The 13878-nt window shown below is 34.7% G+C and overlaps 1 protein-coding gene across 2 annotated transcripts in view; it reads left to right on the top strand.

Moving 5' to 3' along the window:
• Positions 1-13878, top strand: part of LOC114877101 (tyrosine-protein kinase transmembrane receptor Ror) — a 226489-nt gene that overhangs the window by 185917 nt on the left and 26694 nt on the right. For both annotated transcript variants that reach the window (XM_046286693.1, XM_029189254.2), the window contains exons 3-4: positions 7377-7587; positions 7707-7866. In XM_046286693.1, coding sequence (XP_046142649.1) covers positions 7377-7587; positions 7707-7866 — 371 coding nt within the window. The remainder of the gene's footprint in view (positions 1-7376; positions 7588-7706; positions 7867-13878) is intronic.

Below are 13878 nucleotides of genomic sequence, written 5' to 3'. Positions count from 1 at the left end.
CTAAAGCCTGTGTCGCTACAACGTCTAGCAGAATCTCTGTCAGTTTCTCCCTCGACATCCCTTGCAGAAGGGGTTCCAGAGAATCGGTGCATCAATATTAATGGAGCCACGTGGCGTTCAGGAATAATGTAGTTGCCTGAAAGTCGTCGACCCGTGTACGCACGATATCGTAACCATAATGCCCCCGTTACGATCGGTTACGACACGTAATTTCAATCACGTTTGTCGCATTATCACCCCGTAACATGGCCCCGTAAATCTACGATGCTTCTCTAAAATCTATTTCGTGCTCGCTCTAATCATTTAATGAAACGAAAATTACGAATAATTAATTACAAAATTATAATTTGCTCGGTTTCAATAATAATTTCCTAAGAAATGCTGAAACTATAATTTATCATAAGAAAAATTACAAATTTTAAGTCTTCAAATTTTTACTATTCACGATAATACCTACTTATTTATAATTTTATTTTAATTATTCGAATATATGTGATTTACACTGTGGAACACCCCTAAAATACACAACCCTCAAATGGCGGACCATGGAGAGAGCCCCAGTTCTAATTCAACCTTGTATCGGTCCACCAAGATATGAATAATAATTTAACTAAAAATTGTAATCAAAGTACATGAAAATATTCATTTTATATCCGATTATTCCTCCATTATTTAGAATTGAACAAATTTTCACGACAGAAAACACTTAAACCCACACAACATCGCATAAAACGAAACAATAGGTTCGCCAAAATGTACGGATTGACTTCTCGATAATCCAACGCCTCTTCGATGATTTGCATGGCGACTTTAAAACGCTGTTCCCGTGTCCGGGGGGGTTGAGGGACAAAACCGATCCCTCCGAGCCTGGCTAAACGTTGCATTATTTATAGAAACCCCGCGAACGCCTAATCCCTGTCTGAGACGGTCTTCTGACTGCTTAAAACCGGCAGCGAAGGAAGTGACGTAACATGGTGGGCGCGTCAAAGTGTTAACGATTCGTCGACCCCGTCTTAGCTACGTTTTAACACCTTTTCTCCTGTTAACCGGAACTTGTAAGCATGCCTTTTGTTCGGACTGAAATATTTCCGTGGGTGACTGCGGCGATCGATCGTTCTGATTGGGGGTGATTCACGATGGATTAGGTGCAGATTGCATATTGTTGCAAAATATTAATTTGATTGTAAATAAAATTGTACGAGAAATTCTTATTTGTTTATTATGTTGGATCATTTTTATCAAACCTTGAACTTCGACTTAAAATAATCGACAAATTATGAATACATTCGAATTGGGCTATTTTTCACAAACTTAAACTGATTTTTTTTTCAAATATTTTAATTACAAGTAAAGTATCTGTTAAGGTTTTGATTTTAAGTAAAATCATCAAAAACATTAGAAAAAGTTACATAAGGGACACTGCAGGATTTAGAAAATGAATATAATATGAAATGCAAAATTAAATTGGGGCTTTCTCCATGGTCCGCCGTTTTAGAAGTTTCTATATTACGTATTTAATTAACACGTTGAATGCCATGTTTGCTCGGTGAATGGACTAAAGTGCTCATAGGTACGATTTTATTATTACTTCATGAGAATAAAAAAAATTAACAAGTTGAGTGCCATGGGGGTCATCAATCACCGGAACCGCAAATTACACATGTTTAATTAAAAGAAAACAACAACAAAAATTTTGTTATTACAATATTGCTATTGTATAAATAATGTAAAATAGCAGATAGAAAGCTTGAAATTAAAAATTTGAAAATTAATTATTCTTAATAATTAGAACTTCAATGCGTCCCACAGAAATACCCATAATCATTGTGGCATTCAATGTGTTAATTATTCAATGAAAGATGTGATCTGACTTGTGTAGGGTCATTTTATACCCACTAAAATTTGTTACAAAAACGAAGATGAATTATCTCCTTGAATTTTTATAATTATCGCGATGACTCCCTTACCATAAATGCTATTTTCTAGTACTTTTACGTCATGAAATTTAATTCGCAACAATCTCTTTATAATTCACGGTGTTTTTCGATTAACCACCCTCCCGTCTCGGTCGATTTTCTCCATCGCCATTAGAGGATTATCGAATTACCGAGGACGAAAAAGTTACGCTCGGCATGTTTCTGGAAAAAAGAAGCAAAAAGGGAATTGAAATCACCGGTGCACGCGTTTAACGACGTCCCGGCGGTATTCGACGTCGAACGACACGAGCAAAATTAAACATCGTCCGGAAAATTTTGCCATGAACTAGATGGGGTGTAAAATAGAGAGAAAATAAAAAAAGGGAGCAAGCATTGCTTCTGTGTTTACCATGCAAAGTAATTCTATGCATTTTGAGGAGGCTCAGTTTATCAGCCGCTCGACTGACGAGCGACTCTTGTTTTCATAACGACCAACGAAAAGTCCTCGATGAAAAGGCGAAAATTGCAGGAAGCAACGGAAAAATAACCCGTTTAGTTTCAAACGTTCGACCACTTGATGACGAAGCTTCGAGTGGATTTATCAAAACAAAAGTTCTAAACACCGAGTGAAAGACTTTATACTGGAAAGAAAATAAACGTGATTTTCAAATAAAATAATAAATCAGACATTTAACCCTTTGTTGGACTCCAAAAAAAATAAAATACATTTCTAAACTCTTACCAATGATAATAATAAGAGAATAACAGTAATTAAATTTTTGCCTCTCTTAGAATGTATTAGAAAATGAAAATTTCTATTTGTGAATAAAACAAAAATTTTTTAAATTGTAAATTTGTAATCTTATGCATTGCATCATAAGCGTTTCCTTAATTTTGTGATGGAGTGTCTGTAGCATAATTAAACTCCAATGCAAAATTGCAAATAAAAAAAATAGAAATTTTTAAAAATTGCAAATTTGTAATCTTGTATATTCTACATTACATCACCAGAGTTTTCCTAATTTTGCAATGGAATGTCTATAACATAATTAAACCCCAATGCAAAATTACAAATAAAATAGAAATTTTTAAAAATTGCATTTTCGTAATCTTATGCATTCTGCATTGCATCACAAGTGTTTTCCTAATTTTGTGATGGAGTGTATCTAGCATAATTAAACCCCAATGCAAAATTACAAGTAAAATAAAAATTTTATTAAATTGCAAATGTTCTCCTAATTTTCTGATGAGATGCTTATAGAGTGCATACTTGCAACAGAATGCAATAATGCATCTCGACGTCAAGAACGGTTAACGCTGCGGGCCGCAGGTGCAGGAGAACTTACCGATGACTTACTGATCATGACTTGATTTATATTCAATATCCAACGGGGTTAGTTACTCTCGGTGGCCACGTGCAATCACGTTCCATCGTGTAAACACACGAGGAACACACGATCGTACGCGTGTCTGTGCATTTAAGGACCAACACACATACCACCCTCTTAGCAAACTTGGTGATTGGCTCCTTGCGCAGAGCTAGTGTTTCCGGTTTGAGTAATGGTACGGTTGAGTTACTTGGATATGTAAGAAGGTTCTTGATAAATGACATCGAGGATGTTGGATTTAATGACTGTATAAGAATATTGGATAATTTTATTTATTATGCACAATGTAGAGGAAATATTTCATAATGTAATGTAGCTCTATTAAGTAATTTTAAATGAATTCAAAGAGGGTGGTTTTTTATCAAATATAAATGCAAGAGATTAAACTGAAAATCATGAAGAATACATATAGGATACTTGATTTTTTAAAATATCAACACCTGATATGAACAATATTGCAATTTTTTTGCAGTATTATAATATCTCTTTTTCTGTCTAGAAAACCATGCTTTTATTAGAATTAGAATTATTTTTAACTGCCAAAAATGAAACATTGTTAATTTTTGATCTTAAAAAAAATATATTATGAATTATAGAAAATATGAACTATTTGAAAAAAGAAACTATATTAATGGAGAGAAGCAAATGTAAAAACTTGTAAATTACTTTCCTGTAAACCTGGTATAAATTAATTACAATGCTGTTCATATCAGATGTGAATTTCATAACGTAATGTACCTCTATCAGGTATTTTTAAATAAATTCAAAGAGGGTGGTTTCTCAAAAAACCTAAAAATCATGAAGAACATATAAATTTTAAAAGGGTTGATTTTACAGTACAATGCAATTGCATCGAAGGATTTGTAATAAATCCAAAAGGGTTGTTTTTTAATAAAAGTAAGACAAAGTGTGCTCGTGGAAAGGTAAAAAATAAAGGAACAGAGAAATCTTGAGGACAGTCCATTTCCAGAAACACTCGGGGTAAATAGACGCGACCCCATGATCGTATATCACCGTGGCGATAAGGGGGAAGTCCGCACAGTATGCATTATTTCGTCGTGTTGCAACTCGCGAGAGGGTGAGAAGAATAGGGTGGCAGTGCATTAACATATTCATACTTAATATTCCAGTCACAGCGTCGTGGCGACAACGTCCGCCCTCACGGATTTATATTGCTCTAATATACGCGATTACTTTCTCCCAGCCGAGTTGAGATCGACCGGAAGTCACGATTGATTGCAACTTCCATCGGGCGTTTCGCCTTGACGCGCTTCAACTGCGTCTTTCAGACGAACTAGTTCAGTCGATCGACTTATCCTAGTTAGTTTAGCGATCAATCAATATGAAAATTGAATATATTTATAAAACAATCATTTTTGAAACATGGAAGTATAATAGAATTTGATGACATCAAAGAATTGTTAAATGTCATACTTATGGTCTTATGGTATATTAATTTAAAAATTAAAACTTGTTGAACAATAAAAAAAATAAGTGTCAAAATAAGTATATATAAATTATTAAATAAATAAAATTTAATTCCAAAATTAAAAATCTTGGCAATTTCAATAAATTTAACACGTTGTCTGCAGTGAAAATGAACATTTGTTATGAGACATATTGAATCTCTAATTATTATTAAAAATGAAAATAGTTCATTTTTACATTATTAATATAGCAATACTATTCAGAATAATCTATGGTTTTCTTTTAATTATTTGAGTATGTGTAATTTGCAAGGGTCACCAGTGACCCCCGTGGCATTCAACGTGTCAAAACTGAAACCAACCTTCGAATAAAATTATATAATAATACAACAAAATAGAAAATTAAAATAAAAGAATATAAAGTAACATGATACCCCTTAAAATAAAAACCACACCCTATAGAAGCCAGTCAAAAGAAAAAAGGAATTGCAACCGGATATCTCAAGTTTCCATCGGTGTTTTAAAACGATTCGTTTCGAATCCCATGGTTGAAAGTGGTCAGTGTCCGTGGTGGATTTTTATGGGACCATGATCCTACATCGTATGCCCCGGAGGCTTGTGTTTCCACCCACATGCAGATCGATCGTTCGGACCCGCTTCATCATCCAACCTGGCTCGCTAACAATGGAACTTTGAAACAGAGATCATTAAAGGAGTCCAGCTTTATCTGTGATGTTCGTTGAAACTTTCGCTCGATTGACGAAGGAATTTTGATTAAGCCAATGATGAGAAATAGTAGGAAGGTGGTTGTACTTCTATGATTCGTATCTTTTTGCACTGACACGTTCCATGGTTAACCTTTAGACGGACCATGAAGAGAGTCCCAATTTAAATTCAATATTATATTTTATATTATTAAAAATAACGAAAAATATAAAATACCTTGCATTTTAAATTCTTTTCGTAATTCTCAAACGACGGACCATGGAGAGATTCCCAATTTCAATTCAATTTTATATTTTGTATTATTAAAAATAGCGGACGGTATAAATCCTTTTTTTTAACTATCAGACGACGGACCATGGAGAGAGCCCCAGTTTTAATTTTCTAAATTTTATACTATTTCCTTAATAATTATTTTTTTAATACATAAAACCCACTCATTAAAAAATTATATATTTAATTTTATATTAATATCTTTATTTAAGTCACAATTGACCCAGGCTCCGCCATTCAAGGGTTAATTAGATAACTTTTGCTTAATTTTAAATAACTGTAAGGCAATTCTAAGAAACGCGGAATTATCGAGCGTCTATCTAAGCAAGAGTAATAAGCATAAGACCTACCTGACAGGGAATTAGCGAACGCATTCCGTAATGAAACGTAAGATAAACAGGAAATATTTGTATTACGTTGAGATGTTGTGCTGCGATAAATTACAATTAAGAGTTACTTCAACACGAGTTCAATATGCTTGAACAACTCGAAAGTTCGAAGTGAGTTCGAGCGTGCTCGAGTTTATAGCTTGTTTCAATAAATTCTTACGAGGGTTCTTCAAAGTTGCCACGCTAAAATTAATCACATCCTCCAGGGACAACTAATTTCATAATTCACGAGCGCTCTACAGTAGCGCGAATGTATAGGTGAACATAAGATAAAGTCAATTTAAACTTCTCGACCGATATTATGAATTTTTTATACCATTTCTAGCGACTTTCTAAACTAATACGTTAATGAACACATATTTTATTATTCGTGAAATTTTGAATTTAAAAAAATCTACTTTTTTCAATAATCTAATTATTTACTTGCCAAATCGATTGAATTCAAAAAATAAAAATAAAAGAATTGATAAAATACTAAAAATTAATAAAGTATTAATTAAATTTGCCACTGAAAATTAGAAATTTTTGAGAGGTAGAATTAACCCTCAATAGCCACAATATTAATTTGTTTCACAATTAACCCAGGCTCCGCCTTTCAAGGGTTAATGAAATTAATTTTGAAATTTATTAAAACAAAAAAGCGTCGCTTACGTTGTGTAATTTAATAGACGGACATTTTTGAACGATTCTATAGTACATGTTTTGCGCTTGTAATACATGTAACAAACTCCCAGCCATCGGAGGAAATATTTAGCTCGACGACGCTTACACGTTGTAAAAATTCGAATACAAGGTATAATAATCGTTGAATTTTCATACCAGCTGCCTGTCTATGCCTGCAATCATGCTAAACGGTGCATGTAAACCGAGAACCGATAAAAAATTTCACCCGACTCCTGAACGTTCTTTGGTCAATTTCTCGTGACAACATGTTGCTCATACAATTTCAATGAGAACTCTCTAACGGGTGTTGCAAAAGTGAGAATCATTGATTTATCATCGGTAGAAATTGATTATTGTTCTAACGCAAGAAATTAATAAATAACTCTGCCATTTTGCAATATTTCTAGTTCAAAAAATTAAAGAATAAAGTCGAAAGTTATATATTAGGTTGTGTAATAAAGAAAACAATGAAATACTGCCAATTTTGTATGAAATTTACCTAATTAATACTTTTGTTTCAGCAAAATAATTGAACAGATTATTAATTGAAAATATTTCAAATTTTATGTAATTTTGTTTTTCTTGTTTGCTTTACAGAACCGATATGGAGGCTGTGTCAGGGGCGAAAAGTGGCACTCTAAAATTCATACGGACCTTATCGAATATTTCCAAGGATGCTGGTGGAGTCGCTCACATGCGATGCGAGGTTGTTGGCGATCCTCCGCCAACCAAAATTAAATGGTTCAAAAATGAAGCACCAGTTGAAGAGAAACGACCGAAAATTACTATCAAAAAGATACATGCACAGGTAACATCACCAAATTGCTATTTTTTGTAAATGAACGATTTAAATCTATCTAGTAGGAAAGTTTCAAGAGTATCTTTTGTTTTTTCATAAATATAAATGGTTTTGTTACTAACGATAAGGCACACGAGCATGCAGCGAAAAACATCGCCGGAAGTCGCTTAAAAATCATCAACTTGGACGTAGGGGATATGGGATTCTACACTTGTCGAGTTACTAATGGAAAGGATCAGATACAAAGCGAGGGAATACTTCGAGTTGATTCGTCCAAAAGCATACATGGTGAGTGAAATACGTTTTCAATTATAAAAATAGTAATTTTCCATGCTACATTTACTGTCCTATAAATATAATATCCAGTTTTGAATGTAGATTATTTATTACTGAGAAAAATGAAATAATTCCACAACAGAAAATAATTAAAAATATAAATTTTAAGATTCTCTTAATGTAATTTGAAATATTAATAAGTTTCCTGTGAGAAATACATTTGCAATTATAAAAATGTAATTTCCCCTTCCTAAATTTACTGTCCTATAAATATAATATCCATTTTTGAATGTAGATTATTTATTACTGAGAAAAATGAAATAATTCCACAACAGAAAATAATTAAAAATATAAATTTTAAGATTCTCTTAATGTAATTTGAAATATTAATCTTTTCGATTAAAAAAATGTAATTTTCCATGCCAAATTTATTATCCTATAAATAATACCTACTTTTGAATACAGTTTATTTAAAATAATCTATAAGCAATTTAAAATAAAAATGAAATCAATGAAAAAAACTTTAAGATTCTTTTAATTTTCTTGTGAGAAATCGAAAAAGAATCGTGTAAGAAGAATGTTAATAAAATAAAGGATAAAAATTAAATAAAGACACGTAGGTCATAAAAATCGTTCTTCTACGTGAAAGTAAGTGGAAACGTCATTCCTTCATGGTGGTATTCGAATTAAGACGACGAGAAAACACGTCCGGATCTTGGCCAAGTGTCCTCGATGTCGAGGAAAAGCTTTTCCTGATCCGTGGAGGAGACGAACGAAATATAGGAAGCTTTAGCGAGAGATCGTAAAACTGTCAATTCGACTCATCGAAATTCCCCTTTGACGTCTGTTCCCCAGGAACGTGAGGAGAAATTGATTCCCTCCGGTGGTGTGATTCTCCTTGGGGAGAGAAAAGGAAAACTACTAACGTTTCTACTCTCACAATTTTGCTTTACATTAGTTACAATAGAACCACTTGAAATATCATTTTATAGATAACGTATACAGTTCTTGACCCTTTGGAATATAATATAATACGTTTCTTGACCCTTTGACGGCGGTCCATGGAGAGAGCCACAATTTTAATTTAATTTAGTATTTCATATTATTTTCATTTTCTAAATTTTACACTATCCCTTTAAGAAGGGATAAAGCTCTCAAAACTGCGGACCATGGAGAAAGCCCTAATTCTATTTTTTAAATTTCACACTGTTCCAATATATGAAACTCTTTCTTTAAAACGTGATACATTTATGCACACTAGAGAAGCATTTCCCTGTGACGAGCAATTAGTCATTCTTAGTTGAAAGGTTAAATGATGCAAAAAAAATTGCAAGTTCCATTTATATCCAACGGAGAAAAGGAAATAAAAGTATGAAGAAAAAAGATTCTGGTAAAAAAAGGAAGGGACGGTTGAGACGCGTATTAAGGCCGATGCCATGGCTAATTCACCCCCATCCCTCTGACCCACGTCGTTCCTCATAAGTCGGTATTCAGCCGGAAAGTTTTCAGCGTGTCTCGACGCGGAATTTCGTGCGAGAAACTTTCTCAAAAAGCTCTTGTGCCCGTCGGCGATGAAACAAAACTGACAGCGTTCCTCTGACGAAGTTACCGGGCGACACCCCTAACAAATTCTAATCTAATCGGGTCCGATGCGCGAAGAAAACCCTCTCCTCGTTCCCCTTTTCGTCCACCGATGGCCGGCCCCTCGTCGACCCTTCGCAACGAGCAACTTTAATATTAGCACTCTGCAAGTCAAACTCACCCCTCTACCAAGGATTTCAAACTTCTTTTCATCCCTCTCTCTTTTCTCCCTTTTGGGGGTTGATGGAACGAGGATTCGAAGAAGATCAAGATGGTCGAATTGAAAATCTCGAGATAGATTTTTATTTTGGAAATGAATTTAACCCTTCAAGGAAGTTCTACAAATAATTATTATAGTGGTTATAACCACTATTTAAAGTTATTAAGTTTATTATTATTTATTAGGTACATATTTATTCATATGCAATTAATATTTAAATTTTGAGTCCGCCGTCTTTAGGCTCTCCCCCTGGTCCGTCCTTCGAGAGTTAATTAAATCAATCATACGTGAAAGAAATTTGGAAACAGAATATATTGAAGAGTAATTATCACTCTACTCCTAATGAATTAATTACCTTGTGAAATAAATTCTTTCCATGGCAAATTAGAAACGATATCAACACGAACGACTACGATTTATTTCCTACAATTTCGTCGCCCGTTCACGAAACATGATCAACATGGCTCATAGTCTCTTTCCCATCCTGTCCTGTGATGTTTAATTTCAGGGGTGAGAAGTCGAGTTAATTAACACGGTGCTCAATTATTCAGGGCAGGCGTAATAAGCCGTGTCGAAACTGTTTGCCGGCAGTACACGATTGGAACGAGTTTGCCAGCCTAACGGGGCTTTTACGGGAAGGTGTTGTTTTCGGGGATGATGTTGACCCATCTAAGCGGCGTGGAACTTAATGATTCGTGAAGTAACACCCTGACACCGCAAAGGGTTTAAACAGAAGTAGATAAACCTCGTTAAATGTTAAATTTACTTATCGGAAACCTATTAACTCTTTCCCCTGTAATCGTTCGTTTTACCGAAACCGCGAATAAAATTTAAATTTTCAATGGGAAATATTTTCTTCTTTTTTTCTGAGAAACTGAATTTATAATAGGACGGTGATATTTGAATAACGAGACAAGCAACCCTTTAACATAAACGATTTTCATCTTTTCCACCTTTGCGGAAAGCTTCGCAGCTATTAGACCGGGTACTTGGCGACTTTTTTATCCAGCTCGCAACAACGAAAGGATGAAGGGAGGAGAGAAAATTGAGGAAGGTAAATGGCTGCACTAAAAGGACGTCTGACCCCCCACCTTCCTAATTCACTTATCCATGTTGCCCTCGGGTTTTTAACGAACAGCCTGAACACTTAGTTATCCCTGAAACTCTGTCAGCCAGGTGCTAGTGTTTACTTAATCTCTTACGAGACTTTCCTCGAACCGACGAATTTTCACTAAAATATGCAATTGTTGAGAATAAAATCGTCAATTTTTAAGATATTTTAATTTAACCCTTCCGGGTGAATAAAAGTCACACCATAAATCATTAGTTTCACCCCCAAAATTATTTATTTACAAATATATCATTTAAATAAAAATGCAACGATTTATTTAAAAATTCCAACGTAAGAATTTATCAATTTTTTATGCAGAACAGTTTTAAAACCGCTGGGGTTAATTGAACTCCGCATGATTCTTGGAGGGTTGAATTTTATATTTGCGAGAATAATTGGTGCTAATATCTCGAACGGCAGAAGAACAATCGTAAAAGGATATTCAACGGTATTCGATAGGTCGTATTTCCGGTTGATTCGATTAATTCACAATTACACCGGCCCCGGGTTGATATCGACTGATTGTCGGATCCTCTTTCGCTTCGCTGAGCCTTATTACGCCTTCGTCGCGGCCGAATTTTAATTAATTCCAGAATTATTAATCTACGCGGCCAGCTGGCAACTTTGATCCGCCTATTTTGCGGAAATAATTGAAAAAGTTTCCGTGAAAAGCTGACCGTGCCGGGGACAATTTGATGGTCATCCTTTTCACGATGATCGATCCGATTGAGGAATTATTGGAATTATTTTTATGGTGAAACAATAGATTCAAGAAGCCAATGGACATTGTTAATTCAGTCGAAAAAATTTCATTTTCAATTAGGAGAAAAGAACGAAGCTATCTATCGTCAGAAATTGGAACTGTTGCATAGGTGCATCGATGCAGCTGCAAAATACAAATGCACTTTTTTCTATCAATGCAATTGCATATTTTTGATTATATAAATCTGTTCTTTGAAAGGATACAATGTCACAAAAATCAATAATAAAGAAAAAAATGTGCAATTTTAAGAAAAGTGCAGCTGCATTTCTTAAGTGCATCATTGCATGTAAGAATGAAACCTTATAACATTCAATCTCTTTCTGTCTTTGACAGAATTTGAATACTGAAAATCATCATCTTAGTTATGACAAAAGGACACCGATGCATCCTTAGAATGCAACTGCACTTTTTCTTTGAAAAATTAACCATAAAGAAAAAAATATGCAGTTATATTTAAGGAAAAAGTGCAGTTGCATTTCTTAAGTGCAATGATGCACTTAAAAATAAAACTTTCCAACGTTCAATCTTTTTCTACTTGTAACAGAACTTGAATACTGAAAATCGTCATCTTAATTATGAAAAAAATGCATCGATGCATCCATAGGATGCAACTGCACTTTTTCTTACCAATGCAATTGCATATTTTCGTGTACATAGATCAATTCTATAAAAGGATACAACGTCACAAAAATCAATAATGAAAAAAAATATGCAGTTGTGTTTAAGGAAAAAGTGCAATTGCATTTCTTAGGTGCATCCTTGCACTTGAGAATAAAACCTTGTAATATTCAATCTTTTTCTGTCTCTAACAAAATTTGAATACTGAAAATCATCATCATAACTATGAAAAAAGAAAAATTCTATCAAAATAAAAGCAGAATATAACAAACAACAAAATAACCCAGGCGTAGGGAAGGTAACGAGAGGGAACAGCCAAGTTTGCTGATAAATTCGTTAACAAATTTCGAGGCGTATAATTAGAGACGGCTCGTCTGGCGTATCATTAAACCAAGATACCTCTCGTTAAGCACGTCCACGATGAAACTGAAGCTTCAAGCATGGAGGCTTGCGCACCAGCTAACTTTCGCATCAAGTTGAAACCTTGCCCCGGGCTGAAAAGCGTCTTCGAGGCAGGCGTGACTGAGCCCGTCGATTCCAGATAAGCTCGATCATTCTCCTCTGGCTGGTGTTTAGAATTTCTGTTCGTCTCGGCCGAGCCGAGAATTCAAAACGCTTCCAAGATTTCCCAAATATTTCTCAAAACTCCTCTAATCAAAAATCTTGCGAACATTGAAAATTCGCAGAGATGAAATTAAAAATATTTCAAAGAATTGTTTCAATTAAAAATTTAGAGAATTTTGAAGTTTCTGTCGAGCAACGAACCGGACCAATCTCTCTCGTCTTATTGCCGAATATCCTTTGATAAACTCATTCGAGCGACGATGCAATGGCAAGTTGCAACGTCGAAACTTGCCGTCCGAAGTTTCCGGCGGGGCACAGAGTTCCCAGGTAAGCTACTTAATCGCGGCTGACTGTAAATCGTGGTCGGTTTGCAAGCGTAGCCGATATTTCGTAGATAGTCGTTAAAGCACGCCCGGGGAAATGTATTTCGCACTGGGCATTGTTGCGTTTCGTGGCCATGGTGCACCATCAATTACCCGATTTTCCTGACTCCTCGCTGATAACTGGCCTTCGCCTGAACGATCGAAACTACTCCTTGAATTGCTTCGGTAACACCCTCAAACATAAATTCTAACGTTTAATCATTTTTCAACAGAGATACAGATGCTCTTCTAGGGAGAAATTAATTATCCCACTGGAGGATAGATTGGAAGCGTACAAATATGGAAAATTAATTTTTCACTCGCGTCCGCTAGTTGATTGGTTTGCTTAATTAATACCGAACAGGTACGAATGGTTTCCTGAGGAAAAATTAATCACTATAAATTTGTATTGTACTAGAGAATAGATTGGAAATATTGGATTCCTGAGGCTGAATCTGTGAGCTCTGATTGCTCGCTGTTTTTTATTAATAATTCAAAAAGTAAACATTGACGAGTATTTTGATAAAGAAAAAAGTTGTTCAGAATTAATTCAGCTACAACCAACCCCTTTCCCTTTATTGTAATTTTCCCATGGATGTCTATGAAGAGGACACAGAAAATTAATTTTCCAGGAAATAAAATAAAATAAAATAAAATTCCACTCCTTTTCAATTTCAATTCAATTCAATTTTTATAAAATGTCCCTTTTCACAGTATTGCTGTCGAATCGTCTATTTTCTGAAATTACACAAAAGCCATAGGTTGTATGGCGTCTGAAGACAGGTTTGCAAGAGGAACGACGTGT

Source organism: Osmia bicornis, chromosome 8, assembly GCF_907164935.1.
Source record: "Osmia bicornis bicornis chromosome 8, iOsmBic2.1, whole genome shotgun sequence".
Classification (NCBI taxonomy): Eukaryota; Metazoa; Arthropoda; class Insecta; order Hymenoptera; family Megachilidae; genus Osmia; species Osmia bicornis.
This window is presented reverse-complemented; position numbering and strand designations above follow the sequence as displayed.